This window comes from Aethalodelphis obliquidens, unplaced genomic scaffold, assembly GCF_003676395.1.
Source record: "Aethalodelphis obliquidens isolate GAN/ISIS:26980383/991018 unplaced genomic scaffold, ASM367639v1 scaffold43, whole genome shotgun sequence".
Classification (NCBI taxonomy): Eukaryota; Metazoa; Chordata; class Mammalia; order Artiodactyla; family Delphinidae; genus Aethalodelphis; species Aethalodelphis obliquidens.
The window spans coordinates 14,635,665-14,652,136 of NW_020837987.1; the positions used below are offsets into that span (position 1 = coordinate 14,635,665).

The 16,472-nt window shown below is 47.6% G+C and overlaps 1 protein-coding gene across 6 annotated transcripts in view; it reads left to right on the plus strand.

Annotated features, from left to right (window-relative positions):
- Window positions 1-16,472, plus strand: part of MYH14 (myosin heavy chain 14) — a 90,730-nt gene that overhangs the window by 27,983 nt on the left and 46,275 nt on the right. For 5 of the 6 annotated variants that reach the window (XM_027079106.1, XM_027079103.1, XM_027079105.1 and 2 more), the window contains 8 exons: window positions 2,647-2,742; window positions 5,051-5,169; window positions 6,407-6,559; window positions 6,747-6,920; window positions 7,230-7,403; window positions 9,439-9,553; window positions 12,894-13,081; window positions 15,987-16,108. In XM_027079106.1, the coding sequence (XP_026934907.1) occupies window positions 2,647-2,742; window positions 5,051-5,169; window positions 6,407-6,559; window positions 6,747-6,920; window positions 7,230-7,403; window positions 9,439-9,553; window positions 12,894-13,081; window positions 15,987-16,108 (1,141 nt within the window). Of the gene's footprint in view, window positions 1-2,646; window positions 2,743-5,050; window positions 5,170-6,406; window positions 6,560-6,746; window positions 6,921-7,229; window positions 7,404-9,438; window positions 9,554-11,326; window positions 11,426-12,893; window positions 13,082-15,986; window positions 16,109-16,472 lie in introns of all 6 variants that reach the window. The other variant, XM_027079107.1, reaches the window with a different exon arrangement.

Consider the following 16,472-nt stretch of genomic DNA (forward strand, 5'->3'; position numbering starts at 1 on the left):
GTAGCTGGGTGTTGGCGCTGGTCTGAAGCATCACCTCGAAAGCAGCAGGCAGGAGCCCAGCCTGATGTAGGCGTGTTATATGGTCCACTCCAAGCCGCGGGCAGCTTCGCGGGTAGAGACGAGGAGGCTTTGACGCGATGACCAAATCTTGATAAGTTCTGAACAAAACGAAGACCAGCCTTCCCTCGGATTCCTCAGTGACTATCCTCCTAGAAAATGCACTGTGTATTAAAACCAAACACAAAACACTTTTGTGTGTATACATAAAACTGCTGGGGTTAGTCTCAGAGCATTCCAAACCATGATTTCACAGACGTGAATGTCCACTGGGACGTTTCGCAATCAAACGGAATGTGGGCAACTCTTTGTGATACAGAAGGGCAACGCCTCTCGTTCCCACCTGCCCAGTCTCTGTGGCATCCAGAAACATTGCCAGGGTGGCCCCCATCCCTATGCTAACCAACCCCTGCACGTTCCCGAGACGTCCTCTAGGGGGCAGCATTGCCCACTCACGGCGAGATTTCTAGCCGCTTTGCGCAGACGTGCAAATATTAATACAATCGATCTTCTTTTACGATGTCCGAGTTGGAGAATTCACCTACACACATTTATTCGTAACCCCCAAACCAGATATCCTGGTGCTTTTGTGGTCATTGCTGTCATGCATAGAGGAGTGAAAGTTTTGAGTTGCCCAGTGTGCACCCAACTGAAGTCTCACGGGGTGACATTCAGCCTTCTTGTTCCAGCCCATACTGTAAACCACTGTCCTTTCTACAGTCTGTTGAGTGCCATGCTTTTCACTTTTGGGGTGCTTTTTGGTTGGTGATTTCACTGTCTGAAATGTCCCCCTAAATGTAGTGCTTAATGCTGTCCGGTGTCCCTAAGAGCAGGAAGGCTGTGATGTGCTTTACAGAGAAAATACGTGTGTGAGAAGAGCTTCCTTCAGACTCCAGTTGTAGCGAATGTTGGTTGTGAGTTCAATGTGAATCAGTGCTGTATATCAGATAAGATGTCTTTAAAAAAATTTTATTGAAGTATAGTTGATTTACAATGTTGTGTTAATTTCTGCTGTATACCAAAGTGACTGGGTTATATACATGTGTGTGTGTGTGGGGGGGTATTCTTTTTCATATTCCTTTCCATTATGGTTTATCACAGGATATCGAAGAGTGTTCCCTGTGCTATACAGTAGGACCTTGTTGTTTATCCATCCTATATACACTAGTTTGCATCTGCTAATCCCAAACTCCCACTCCTTCCCTCCCCTACCCCCCACCCCTTGGCAACCACAAGTCTGTTCTCCGCGTCTGTGAGTCTGTTTCAATTTCATTGATATGCTCATTTGTGTCATATTTTAGATTCCACATATAAGTGATATCATATGATATTTGTCTTTCTCTTTCTGACCTACTTCACTTACTATGATAATCTCTAGGTCCATCCATGTTGCTGCAAATGACATTCTTTCATTCTTTTTTATGGCTGAGTAGTATTCCGTTGTATATATGTACCACATTTTCTTTATCCAGTTATCTGTCAATGGACATTTAGGTTGCTTCCATGTCTTGGCTTTTGTAAATAGTGCTGCTGTGAACATAGGGGTGCTTGTATCTTTTCAAGTTAGAATTTTGTCTGGGTATATGCCCAGGAGTGGGATTGCTGCAATTCTATTTTTAGTTTTTTGAGGAACCTCTATACTGTTTTAGGTAGTGATGCACCAGTTTACATTCCCATCAGATAAGGTGCCTTTAAACAGAAATACACATAAACCAAGGTGATGCATTGATCAGTTGATGAAAATGTGACCAGAGGCTCCCAGGAACCAAACCTGTATTCCCCCATAGGAACATTTGTTCACATTCGATAATTCAGTGTTTCAGGTGACCCTATAGAACATAATTACCAAGAATAAGGAAAATTGACTGACCTTGACATTTTCTGCCTTTTTTTTTTTGCATAGATAGTGGTTGCCATATATACCATTCTGCACCTCGAATTTTTTACTCGATATTTTAGAAATCTATCCATATTGCTAAAGATCTTCCTCATTCATTTCTCTAAATCCTTTTAAATCTTCTATGCATTGCTCTATAAAATGGACATGAGCACACACCAAATGACGATAAAGCAAACTTTGAATATAAAATACAGAATTCAGGGACTTCCCTGGAGGTCCAGTGGTTATGACTCCGCTCTTGCACTGCAGGGGGCGCGGGTTCAATCCCTGGTGAGGGAACTGAGATCTCTCGTGCCACGCAGTGTGGCCAAAAAATAAAATAAAATACAGAATTCATTTATCCGTTCATGTATTTAAGACCTGCTTGGTGTCAGGTGGTGGTATAATTTGACATAAGGTTTTTAAGCTAGATTCCTTTTTTTTATTATCTTATTTTTTTAATTGAAGTATAGTTAATGTACAATGTGGTGTTAGTTTCAGGTGTACAGCAAAGTGATTCAGTTATACATACATATACATATATCTATTCTTTTTCTGATTCTTTTCCATTATAGGTTATTACAAGATATTGAGTATAGTTCCCTGTGCTATACAGTAGGTCCTTGTTTAAGCTAGATTTCTAAGGGGCTAGTTCAGACCACATGTCAGGACCCTGAGCCTCGCTGATCTGTGTCTCTGCTGCCCCTTAGCCATGCTGCGGATGGTCTCGGCCGTTCTCCAGTTTGGCAACATTGTCCTGAAGAGAGAACGGAACACCGATCAAGCCTCCATGCCTGACAACACAGGTACCACCACATGGCCTGCTACCCACCTACGTACAGAGCATCCTCCCTTCCCAGCCAGACCCACCTTCCATCCAGGACCACCCTGATTTCCTGCCCTTTGCTGAATCTTTACCAAAATAACACCGTCCACTCTTTTCTTGATTATAAAAAGTGTGAGCTCTGCTGAAAATTTGAACAACACCAGTGTGCCAAGGTGGAAGGGGGCGCGGACAGCAGGATCCTCTATCATCCCAGCCCCTCCCAGAAAACCAGCATTAGCACTGGCCATATCTCCTGGCCTCTGCACTCTGCATTAGCACTGGCCATATCTCCTCCTGGCCTCTGCGCTCTGCATGTATATACTTTTGGGGGTTTTTTGCCTTTCAGCAGAAGTATAGTTGATATTCCTTTTTTTATCAAAATGGAAATAGCTTTGCTTCTTTATTATTATAAAATAATACAATCTGAATGGGGAAGAAAATATGGCAAGACAGGGAAGTATAAAGGCAGGGAAATTACCCATAATTACTGCTAACACTTTGGGGGCATGTCTCTCTGGGCTTTGTTCTACGTCTGTGTCAATGTGGAAATAATCATCACAGAAATGGAATCTTGCTTTACACCGCCTTCCCCTCGAGATGGGAAGAGCTTTCTGTCCTGATTATGACACCCTATGGGCTGTTTTCAAAAGCTGTGCAGCACAGAACATATGAAGGAAGGAGCATCTCTCACGATGTCACTGATCTGAGCTGTCCCTGTGACATCCGGGGGCCAGGTTCACACACGCAGCAGTTGTGCCATACATACTCATTCGTTTGATTTACAAAATTGGGGTCAGACCTTATAAACTGTTTTGAAACCTGCTTTCCCCCCACCCCCTTAATGCAATGGGGGTAACTTTTCAAGGTTATTAACTAGAACTCTACTGGGGTTGCTTCACCTGGGCTCTGTGAGGAGAACTGTATGTCAGTATAATTAATCTCCTTTGGAATCCCTTGTATTTCCTTTTCTGCATTTGCAAACATTAATTGGAGAAGCAGCCCCCAGGCTCCACCGGCTGGCAAAGTACACACCAAGGGCTTAGAACCCTGTTAAGTCACCCTGTTACTGGCAGCATAGTACTCCATGCTGTTTTTTCAGTTTTTAAATATTCCCATATAATGCAAAATCACTGTAGAAGAATTAGAAATTGCAGTTGCATCAGAGGGAGGGGGGGAGAGAGAGAGAGAGAGAGAGATTGATTTAAATCCTCATCACCTCTCAGAAATAACCACTGTTGACATTTTAATGTGTCTCTTCCTCAGTGTTTTTCTCTTTTGCTGGAGCTGAGTATTTGTAGTAACTATCTTCCTGTGACGCAAGTGATAGAGGCTCAAAAACACTTCTTAATGATCATTTTAATTCAGAGACGAAAGAAGAAATACACCTGCCCACACAGCCCTTCCTCCATCTTCTGCCAAAACAGCTATTAACATTTTGGCAATTTTTTATTCCTACAAAAATAGGGAAGAGCAGTGAATTTTTAAAGATTTCTTTTAGGTTTGGCCACCTCACTGAACTCTTATTCCAAGAGTTTTCCCCCAGCATTTTATTGAGACATTTTCCAACATACAGAAAAGTTCAAAAAATTTTATACCGAACACCCAGATCCACCACCAAGATTCTACCACTGACACTTTACTACGCTTGCTTTATCGAATATCTTTGCATCCTCTGTTCATCCGTCTCCTTTTCTGGCGCGTTTCAAAATCTCAGATATTGGTACAGACCCTTCAGCCTGTATATCATTTACTGGCATCCAATGTTTGTTTACAGTTCTTTCATGGACTGGAAGTGAAACATACAAATCATGAAATGTACATGTCTTAAGTGTACTGTGTAATAATTTATAATGATTATTTAGTAAATAATAATTATTTATAATGCTTATATTATTAATTATAATGTTATAAATAATTATTATTTATAATAATAATATTTAGTGACTGCAGAACATTTGTTCAAATGGATGCACCCTGACTCTCTAACCAATCCCTAGCTGTTGGACATTCAGGTTGCTTCCTGGTTTTCCCCATTGTAAACAGTGCTGTGACGGACATCCTCCTAGTCCAGCTTTTGCCCACATCCAGAATTATTTTTGCCAACTTAGGGTTCCAGGAGGAGAATTATTGGGCTGGAGAATGCACACACCTTTAGGACCCGTAATGCCTCTAGCGGGAAAGGCTGGTGTTCCACCAACAGTGGGGGGTGGCACCCTCTCCCCCCTCCCCCACTCTGCACTGTCCCCACCTCCCAGTGCTGATCGCATCTTGGTGCCTCTCGCCCTCAGCTGCGCAGAAGCTCTGCCGCCTCCTGGGCCTGGGGGTGACAGATTTCTCCCGCGCCCTGCTCACCCCCCGCATCAAAGTTGGCCGGGACTACGTGCAGAAAGCACAGACCAAGGAACAGGTGGGCAAGGCTGGCGGCAGGTGGGCGCAGGGAGGGCCCTGGATTTTTAAGCAGCTTATGCCAGTTTTTTCTCGCTCACTCAACAAACTTTTGCTGAGTGTCTGTTCAGTTACCGACTCTGGTCTAGGCGCTAGAATAAAGGCAGTCATGGAAACAAAGACCACGCCTTCAGGGAGCTCAGGCTGTAGTAGGGAATCAGATAATAAAGGAAGAAACGGGTGCTTTCTTCAAAGGAGGGGATTGAGGTGCTCGGGAAAGTCTTCTCGGAAGAGGTGACATTTGAGTTGAGACTTGGATGGTTCAAGACAAAGGGAATATAGCATGTGTAAAGGCCCTGGGGCTGGAACAAGCTTGGCAAGTTGGGAACGTTAAGGAGATCAGTGAGACTAGACAGTGGGGGAGAGGGTGGTAGAAGCTGGAGTCAGAGAGGTTGGAAGGGGACAGATCACATGAGGTCTTAGGAGCCACAATAAGGAGGTGAGTTTTATGCAGAGTGCAGCAGGAGGCCAGTGAGGATTTAAGCCAGGGAATAACTTGGTTCAGTTTGTCTTTATAAAGATTCCCTTGTCTACTGTGTGGAGAATTGGGTCCAGGGGGACCCAGTGGAAGCAATGAGACACAAGGAGGCCACTGTCACAGTGCCGGCAAGCGATGAGAGCAGCACAGATAAGCGTGGTGGCAGTGAGGGTGGGGAGAGGTGAACACAGACTAGATGTTTTCAGAATTCCAGTTTTGGGGCAGAGGCCTCTGCCTGACCCCAGGCTGGGCTCTCGAGGTGCTAGGACAGAGGAGGCACAGTGACGGATATGAGCTTGGGGATCACACTGACCTGGGTTCTGCTGTCAGTCAAGGTACTATTGATAGGATCCATTTTACAGATGAAGACACTGAGGCACAGAGAGGTTTATTCACATGCCTGAGGTCACACAGCCTCTAAGTAGCAGAGCTAGGATTCCAATCTAGATGTTGGTCTCCAGATTCCACCCTCTTACCTGTTCTGCCGTGGAAATTGGTTCAAGGGTTGGGTGGAATATTCATGAACTAATGTGCCCCCAAGCACTTCACACAGTGCCCGACGCACAGTAGGGCGTCACTAATGATCTGCTGTTGTTAATGTCGCTGCTCTTGACGAACCATGATGGGGCTCCGTCCACACCCAGTGTCTCCCTGCCGGCAGGGCGGGGTCGGGGGGCACTAATGTGCAGGCTGGGCCCTCACTGTGTGCCCTGACCTGCAGGCTGACTTTGCGCTGGAGGCCCTGGCCAAGGCCACCTACGAGCGCCTCTTCCGCTGGCTGGTCCTGCGCCTCAACCGAGCCCTGGACCGTAGCCCCCGCCAAGGCGCCTCCTTCCTGGGCATCCTGGACATCGCTGGCTTTGAGATCTTCCAGGTCTGCGCTTTGTGCCTGGCTGGGGGCTGGGAGGGCTCCATCACGCTGGCCCTGTCCCCCTCTCTCTGGGTCCCTGTCCGCCCCTCCCTGGGTCTCTGCCCTCCTCTCTATGGGTCCCTGTTCCCCCCGGGTTCCTGCCCACTCCGGGTCCCTGTCCCCCTCTTTCATGTGTCCCTCCCCCCCGCAGCTGAACTCCTTCGAGCAACTCTGCATCAACTACACCAACGAGAAGCTGCAGCAGCTCTTCAACCACACGATGTTTGTCCTGGAGCAGGAGGAATACCAGCGCGAGGGCATCCCCTGGACCTTCCTCGACTTCGGCCTCGACCTGCAGCCCTGCATCGACCTCATCGAGCGGCCGGTGAGCCCACGGCTGCTCTACCCTCCACGTGACCTTGGTCCAGCTCCTCACCCCACCGGCCTCAGGCCTCTCCATCGGTTAAATGGGGAAAACGGCATAGATCCTTGTGGCTGCTGGATGATTAGAACCCAGAACATGCCTGCCACAGGGCGTGGCTCGAATCAAAGGGCTAATCGATGGCTATAACGGTTGTTCTCGTGTTTGCTCGTAGGTCCCAAGTGGCACAAGAACTAAAAATTAGCAGCAACCTAAGTGTCCAGTATTTGGGGATCTGACTTAACTCTTCTGTCCTCCTCTGTTAATGGTCAGGCCAACCCCCCTGGGCTCCTCGCTCTGCTGGATGAGGAGTGCTGGTTCCCAAAGGCCACAGACAAGTCCTTTGTGGAGAAGGTGGCCCAAGAGCAGGGTGGTCACCCCAAATTCCAGCGGCCAAGGACTCTGCGGGATCAGGCCGACTTCAGCGTCCTGCATTATGCGGGCAAGGTAGGGAGCAGGGGCCAGCCTTGGGGGCTGTGGGTGGGAGTGAGGATGAAGGGAGGGTGCAGAGGGAAAGCAGGGGCCACCTGGTGTCCACTGGGACAAGTCACAGCCAGGCCAGGGGTAGGAAAGCCCTTGGAGGAGTGAGGACTCTGTCTGATGAAGTCAGCAAAGGCTTCCTCGAGGAGGGGATATTTGCAGTGGGTTTCGAGAGATGGATAGGAGTTCACCAGGTGGAGAATTAGGTGCATTTTATTCACTCATTTGGCCAACATATGCCTTTTGTGGGCTCAGCCCTGTGCTGAGCAAAGCTGGGGACCCACGTCAGATATGATTCTGTCCTCACAAAGTTCCTTATCTGGGAGGGAGACGAAGACAGACCATCGGGATATAAGGCCGATAAGTGCTTTAATGGGGCCAGCTATGGACAGTGTCAAAGTCCAGAGGAGCAATCCCAGGGAAGGTCTCACAGGGGAGAGTGATGCTTGATCTGAACTCTAAATCAAGGTCAGCAAACATTTCCTGTGAATAGTTTCAGTTCTGTGGGCCAGTCTCTGGCGCAGCTACTCAATTCTGCCATGAGAGCACGAAAGAAGCCACAAGTTCACACATAAATGAAGGCCGTATTCCAATAAAACTTCATTTATTTTATTATTTTTTAAATTATCTATCTATTTAAATTTACTTATTTATTTTTGGCTGCATTGGGTCTTTGTTGCTGCACGCAGGCTTTCTCTAGTTGCGGCAAGCGGGGTCTGCTTTTCGTTGTGGTGCGCGGGCTTCTCATTGCAATGGCCTCTCTTGTTGCAAAGCACAGGCTAAGCACACAGGTGTCATGGCGTGCGGGCTCAGTAGTTGTGGCTCGCAGGCTCTAGAGCGCAGGCTCAGTAGTTGTGGCACACGGGCTTAGTTGCTCCGCGGCATGTGGGATCTTCCCGGACCAGGACTCAAACCCGTGTCCCCTGCATTGGCTGGCAAAGTCTTAACCACTGCGCCACCAGGGGAGTCCTATTTATTTATTTTTGGCTGCGTCGGGTCTCAGTTGCCACACCCTGTGCGGCCTCTTTGTTGTGGCGGGCGGGCTTACTTGGCCCGCGACACGTGGGATCCTAGTTCCCCAACCAGGGATTGAACCTGCGTCCCCTGCATTGGAAGGCGGATTCTTAATCACTGGACCACCAGGAAGGTCCCTAAAACTTTATTTATAAAAGGAGGTGGATTTGGCCGGGAGGCCATTGTTTGCCAATCCCTGGTCTAAATGATGAGTAGGGACTTCCCTGGTGGTCCAGTGGATAAGACTCCATGCTCCCAACGCAGGGGGCCTGGGTTTGATCCCCGCTCAGGGAACTAGATGCTGCATGCCACAACTAAGACCTGGTGCAGCCAAATAAATAAATATTTTAAAAAATAATAATAAAATAAATGATGAGTAACCCGTAGCCAGAAAAGAATGGGTGGAGGGGACGGCATACACAAAGGCTGAGGGGTAGGAGACCCATGTGTTCTGTTCTAGAACTCAGTTGTTTTCCAGACATTTGCTAAGATTTCCTGTGTGCCCAGTCCTCTGCTGGTTGTGAGTCAGACTCAGGCCCTGGCCTCTGGAAGCCACCGTCTGGTGGGGGGGAACGCGTGCAGGGAATCGTGGTGGTCAAGACTGTGATTCCATGGAAGGGAGCTGGCCACGTGAAAATCCACGGAGAGGGAATCACAGGTGGCGGGAACGGCAGGGGTCAAAATCCTGAGGTGGAAATGAGCTTGCACGTTTGAGGACCAGAGTGGCTAAATGAATAAGGAAAGAAGTGTTGGTGGATGAGGTCCCAGAGGTGGGCAGAGTCCTCTTAAGGGAAATACAGAAAGGGAGAGGGACCATGCTGCGGGTGGGTGCAGTTCAGGATATGGGCACAAGGTGTCCACCAGTGCTCTCTCCTGAGTGGTGAGCCCCAGAGCTGGGAATCTCAGAGCTTCTGGGAGGCTCCCTGGGAAATCAGCAGTGCTGGTGAACCCACCATCCCGCCACCCTCCTGTGCCCAATTTCATTCAGGTTGACTACAAGGCCAATGAGTGGCTGATGAAAAACATGGACCCTCTGAATGACAGTGTCGCAGCCTTGCTTCACCAGAGCACAGACCGGCTAACGGCAGAGATCTGGAAAGACGGTAAGGACCAGCTTCCGCAGGCCCTGTCCCTGGAGCTCTGTGCATCCCTTCTCCCAACTCACAGTGTGAACACTTTTGTTCCAGACCTGAGTTGTCAGCTCAGAGGCAGAACTGGTGCCAGTAGGCCAGACAGCCTTACAGTAGTGATTCCAATTAGTGATTGCTTGATTGATATCTCAAACCAGCATCACACTCAATGATAAAACACTCCTCCTTAATCAGAAAAAGACAAGGATGCCCACTGTCAACACTACTGTGAAACACTGTTTTGGCGATAATAGTTTATGCAATCAGACCAGAAAAAGAAATAAGTATGTGAATATTCAAAAGGAAGCAATGAAGTTATTAATTGTAGATGGCCTATGATCCCTAAAAAAAAAAAATCAAGAGATTCGACTGAAAAAGAATTAATAACAACAAGAGAACTCAGAAGGGCAGTATTTACAGGTTAGTCAACTTTTAGGCTTTGCTTTCGTTGATCTCTTCCAAAGTTCCCTTCAGGGATTCAGGGAAGAAAAAAAAGAGCAAAAACCCAGGTATAGTTTTGGAGTTTTCCTGCTCCAACAAGGCCCGTGTGAGTTTGGCCATCAGTCTTTTCAGACTGACACTTTCAGACCAGCAAGCCCTGTCCATCCTTGCCCTCCATCCTTACAGGAGGTTTGAGAGATGATTTTATAAAACGGACAGAACCAGCATCTTGGTTTCCTGATTCTGGGTTTCCAGAATCTGTCAGTTTGCCTTAATCTTTTATTGAAATGAAAAGCATAGTAGTAGAAGCGCCAGCCCATGCAATTGGACAAGAGAACAAAATAAGCAAGATGAGTCATTCCCAAAACAAACTCACAGAGCGAAAGGGCATAGCACACCTAGATATGGTGAGCTGATTTTAGACAGGGAAATTTGATGCTAGTATCTCATATAGTTTATACAAGAGGGATTGAAAAGCATTGTTTGCTGTTCAGTAACAGAACCAGATTCTGCCGAGAATCATCTCCTTCAGACTGAAAATCTTCCCTGTCAACTTCTTTAAAATTTGTGCCATGTTCATGGGCACATGATGTTCCCCCTAATCCTTCACATGCTCCACCCTATATATGCTCAGCTCTCAAAGTGTTCCAAGAGAGAAAGTAGAAGTGGCAAAGCCTCTTGAGTCCTAGACTGGAACCCCACACAGTATTATTTCCTCCACAGTTCTTCCGAACAAAGCAAGTCACAAGGCCAGCCCAGATTCAAGGAGCTGCAAGTCACAGAGAGGGGTGGGGGACTGGGGCCATTTCTGCATCAATCTCTACTACAGCTGCCCTGAGCCCAGAGTTGGCTTTGCTTTCAGGCATCCTGACAGCGCAGAGTTGGGTACCCAACATCCTGGAAGCCCAGGGGAAAAGGCAAATGAGACAAACGCTCTTCAACAAGCTGGGTGGGAGCCTTGAGTTAGTGCTTGAGCTTCCTGGTGGCCAGGGCAAAAGGGGATACCTAATAAAACAGATACAGACTCAACCTGTAGGGAGAGAAGTTTTTTCCCCCCGGGTATTATATTCGCAGGGGACATTCGCCCTTTCAACCAACATTGATGCCCTCATAAAGCTGAACAGGACAGTCTCCCTGGCTATAAAAGTTCATGGCCAGGATCAGGTTCCTCCTCCTGCTTTGCTCTGTGCTGTTGACTAATAACCCTTTCTTCTTTTTTCTTCCTGCCTCTTCTCATGCTGCTCCCTTTGCATCTGCCATCCCATCTCCCTGCCTCTCCCCCCGTCTGTCCTCACCCCCACCCAGAACACGGGGGCTTGCAGCAGTTCTCTTTCCTGGGCTCCTTCCCACCGTCGCCCCCAGGATCTTCAGGGAGGCGCGGCTCTGCCATTTCTCCGCCAGGGGGTGGGTGTTGCTGTGCACCAACGGGTGAGACTTGCCAGACGAGGAGGGTGGGCCCTTTGGACCGGGAACCTGGTTTTGAACGTCCATCCCCTTTCCTTACCATACAGAGATCTTTCCCTCTTCTTTCCTGTCCCCACCCCTTGTTGGCTCCCTTAGCAGTTTCCAGACTCTTTGTAGGAGCACAAGGCCTTCTTCTAACTAAACCGCATGTAAAAGTGCAAACAACTGTGATAGTATCAGCTGGCACTAATGGAACCCGTTCTGTGTGCTGTGCACTGTGCAAAGCCCTTTCACCATTATTAACACGTGGAATCCTCTGAACAACCTAATCAGGCAGCTGTTAGTACTGTTACCCCTGTTATACGGATGAGGACATGGAAGCACAGAGAGGTTAAGTCACCTGCCTGTGGTCACACAGCCAGTAAGGGACAGAGCTGGGATTTGAACCCAGAGCCTCTGCTCTTACCTGTGCTATAAGAACTTAATAAATGATAATTAGCCTTTTGATAATAACTAGGAGCATGGCGGTAGGAGGGAGACTTGAACCTGGGGAGGAAAAATGCCATATCTGAGCCCCCACTGTGTGCCAAGCACTGCCCTCAGAGCGAGTTGTCTAGTTGACCGTGATAACCCTCGTGATTGGGGATTGCAGGCCATCAGATTCTGCCCCAGCTGCAGGTTCTTGAGAAACTGGGAAGGATTCAGTACATAGAATTTGAGACAAAGGAGTGCATGTTTCTCACTAGTTGAAGTGACAGCATCAAATGACAATAGGGAAAAAAAATTATCATGAAATCAGGCCTTTCTGGGAAAATGGTGACTATGGAGGCAGTTTGCCTTATTTTATTTTATGTTTTTTCATTTCTTTTTATTTATGTATTTTTAATTTTTTGCCTTATTTTAAACATTGCCTTATTTCAAATATCGTAATAAAGCCAGACTTCATTACATTGTTAATGTGACACTGTTTCAAGTTCCTGAAAATGCAGCTGTGGTTATCGCCCTTTTCCCTCTCTGTGCCTCAGTTTCCTCATCTATAAAATGGGAATGATTTTTATAGGCTTGTAAATAAGCTGATGTATGTCAAGTGCTTTGAGCAGTGCCTGGCAGAGAATAAGTGCTAAGGAAGCATTTTCTATCTTCATCATCATCATTTGCTGATAAGGAAAATGGAAAAGAAGGGTCAGAGACCAGGGTTCGAGAAGATTCATACTGCCTGGGTTCAGATCCTGGGTCTTCAGATCCTAAGCTGTGTGGCCTTGGGCACAGTCTTCCATCTTTCTGAGCCTCAGTTTGCTGGTCAGTCCAGTGGGCTGATAACACCTACCTTACTAGGCTGTGAGAGGTGTTTCATATGTAAAGTGCCAGGTCCTATAAATAATAAGATCCTTGACCTTTGGCCAACCCAGCCCCCTATAACTGACCTTTGACTTTACTCTCTCTCTACATCTGTTTCCTCCTCCCACAGTGGAGGGCATCGTGGGGCTGGAGCAGGTGAACAGCCTTGGGGATGGCCCACCTGGTGGCCGCCCACGCCGGGGCATGTTCCGGACGGTGGGACAGCTCTACAAGGAGTCCCTGAGCCGCCTCATGGCCACACTCAGCAACACCAACCCCAGCTTCGTCCGCTGTATCATCCCCAACCACGAGAAGAGGGTGAGTGACCCAGCCCGGGGAGGGAAGGCAGCTCTGGCAGTGGGTAAAGTCCCAGTCGCTGGATGTGGCTGGAACCATGTCTGGCCCCAGGCTCACTTCTGACTGGCTGTGTGACCTCGAGCAAGTTGTTTTCCCTCCCAGGCTCAATGCGCTGTTAGGAAAATTCATTCATTCATAGGACTTAAGTTTTACTGAGCACCTACTAAGTGCCAGGTAGTGGGAATACAGTGAAGTCAGGGAGGGCTCCCTGGAGAAGGTGAGGTCTGAGCTTGGAAGGATAAGTGGCATTCTAAGCAGAGAACAGCTTGTGCAGAAGCCCAGTGGTTGGTTGGAGCATGAAAGGTACAAGGGATGGAAAAAAGACCGTTGGAGCCGGGAGTGTCATGTAAGTGTGGGGCGACCATGCCTGGCCTCCTAGGCCACCAATAAGTTTTCTTGTTGGGAAAATCAGAGAATAGGCCCTGTAGAGAAGGGTCAGCATAGTAAAAGGTGAAACTAGGTGCCTGGGGCTTATACTGTCCTCAGAAAGCAGGAGCTGTGGTTATTGAGTAGGTGGATCTGTGTGTTTCTCATAGCTGTAAATACCATATTTTATCAAATCTAAGACACCTTTATAGTGACATTTTAGCATCTCTGAAGTTGGGATGTGGCTTACAATCAAAGGCCTGTCCGAGTTTAATTGACAAGAGCTTTTCTTTCTTGGTAGTATATAAGATAACAGCGTGTTTTACAATTGATAGTGGCTTTTATTTGATGAAATACGGCATACATGGACTCAGCCACTTCTCCAAAGAGCCTTAGTGGAGAATGGTGCTTACAATCTAAGATCTGGGTGCTCCATGGTATCAAGGTGTCACTCCCAGGACCTGTCAGTAAATAGAGCTATGTACGTACACACTAATGTACATGCCTGCATACACATATGTATATACATGTACACACATATGTGTACATACACGTAAACATCTATGTTTATTTCTATAACTATCTTTATTGAAAACTATGAGTTCCCACCAGTATGTCAAGTTCCAGTCCAACATCTCTTTTTAGCAACAATGAGGTCCTGTAATATAGCACACATTTACTAGTTTTCTCAGTCCCCTTTTACGTAATCAGTCTCCTGACCTTGCTGGGCACCTCCCCACTCAAGCCTGCCAAATGTCTTGTTGAAGGGTGGAATGGAGGAAGGAAGGAGGAAAGGAAGGATAGAAGGAAGGAAGGAAGGAAGGAAAGGAGGGAGGGAGGGAGGGAAAAAACCAAAATGTTACTGTGAGACCATCCTATATATTATTTCCAATTTCCAGCTACTTTCAGCCATTTCCTTGGGGCTCTTTTGAGAGAGCCACTAAGATGGCTTAAGCAAAAGTGAGAATGTATCAGGAATTCCCCGGCGGTCCAGTGGTTAGGACTCCACGCTTTCACTGCCGAGGGCCCGGGTTCCATCCCTGGTTGAGGAACTAAGATACCACAAGCCACAGGGCACGGCCAAAAAAAAAAAAGTGAGAATGTATAGATTCACGTAATTGACGATTCCATGATTAGGTTCAGGCACAGTTGGATCCAGGTGCTTAAACGGTGACGTCAGGAATCTTTTTCCTCTGCTTGGCTCTGCTTTTCTGTGTGTTGCCTCCTCTCCGATGAATCTCTGTCTCCATTCTCAGGGTGGCACGGCAGCCACCAATGGCTCCAGACTTTCATTCTTTCAGTTCAGCAACCCTAAAGGAAAGAGAGAGCCTCTGGCAGCATGGATGTAGCAGAAGTCCCAGGGCTGGCTTTCACTGGCCTAGGATGGCTCTTGTGCCCACCCTTGAACCAGCCTGATTGGCCTGGCCTGAGTCACATGACCATGTCTGGAGCCAGGATGAGGTCAGTCCTAGCCACTCATGGACTGAGAGCATAAGGGGAGGAATAGGGCCCTCCCTCTCACAGAATGGAAGTGTTATTACCAAGGAATAGGGAACATATATAATAATAAATAAACAGAAACTCCCTTTTTGCTGGGACATAAACATTCTGAGGGCAGGGGCTTTTATCTCCTTTTTTACTGCTGAGTCCCCAGTGCCTAGAACACATTGTGTGGCAGACAGTGAGTATTCAATAAACATTTGATGGATGAATAAGTACATATATGCTTAGATAGCCCTTGGAAAAGATACAGAATGGTGGTTCTCATTTTTTAACCCTTGTCCCCACCAGATATTTATATTCTGCCCTAGCCTGGGGCCATGGCTCTTTTTTTTTTTTTTTTTTTTTTTGGTTTTGGTTTTGTTTGTTGTTTGTTTTTGCTTTTTTAAGCATGTGAGGGGACTCCAGTGTGTAGTCTGGGTTGAGAACAACTGATCTAGAAGGCTCCATAAAAACCTGGGTATTGTGTTGACCACTCTGGGGGCCTGGGCAAGGCAAGAGTTGTTTTTCAGAATGTGTAATTTGAATTTTTTTGTAGTGTTTAGATTTTTACCATTTGTGTATTACTTTGGGGGAAAAAAAAGCAGGTAAGAGAAAGAAAAGGCAATGAAAGCTAACTACCAAAAATAATGATGTACGTGCTTTGTTCACACATCACCTTCCCAGACTGTCCTATGCAAATTCAGCACTCTCCGTCCTCCCTCCCCTCTGCTCTTTGCCCCTTAGCACTTAGTACTCATTTACTTCTGACGTTTGTGATGTCTTGACCTCATTTATTGTCGACCTCTCCCAGTGGATAGTGAGCTCCCTGGGGCAGGCATTTCTGCCTGGCATGTAGTAGGTGCTCAGTAAATTATAGGTTGAACCAGATGAAATTGCCAACCATTTTTGACCTGCCCAAACTGCCATCCACCTGAGTTCCCCTGACGGCTGCCATCCAGTGAGTGGCGCCCCCGTGTGGCAGCCACTGACCTCGCATGTCTGTGACTGCTCTTTGCAGGCTGGGAAGCTGGAGCCGCGGCTGGTGCTGGACCAGCTGCGCTGTAACGGCGTCCTGGAGGGCATCCGCATCTGTCGCCAGGGCTTTCCCAACCGCATCCTCTTCCAGGAATTCCGGCAGAGGTGAGCGGCATGGGGTGGGGTAGGGCTTGGGTGCCTGCATCCAAAGCACCCCAACTGCTACTTCTGGGAGGGGTCAGGGGTGGGGCCTCAGCGCCAGTGGAGGGGCGGGGCCTCTGGGCAAGTTTCTTTGGTTACTGAGTCTCAGCTTTCTCCTCTGTGATATGGGAGAGCAATGCCCCCATTCACTGGACTCCCCAAGAGAAAGGGCATAGAGTACTATGTTGAGATCTGGGTATCGCAACCGGCATTTCTTATAAAAATGCAGTCAAGGACTTCCCTGGCGGTGCAGTGGTTAAGAATCCACCTACCAAAGCAGGGGACACAGGTTCGAGCCCTGGTCTGGGAAATTTCCACATGCCACGGA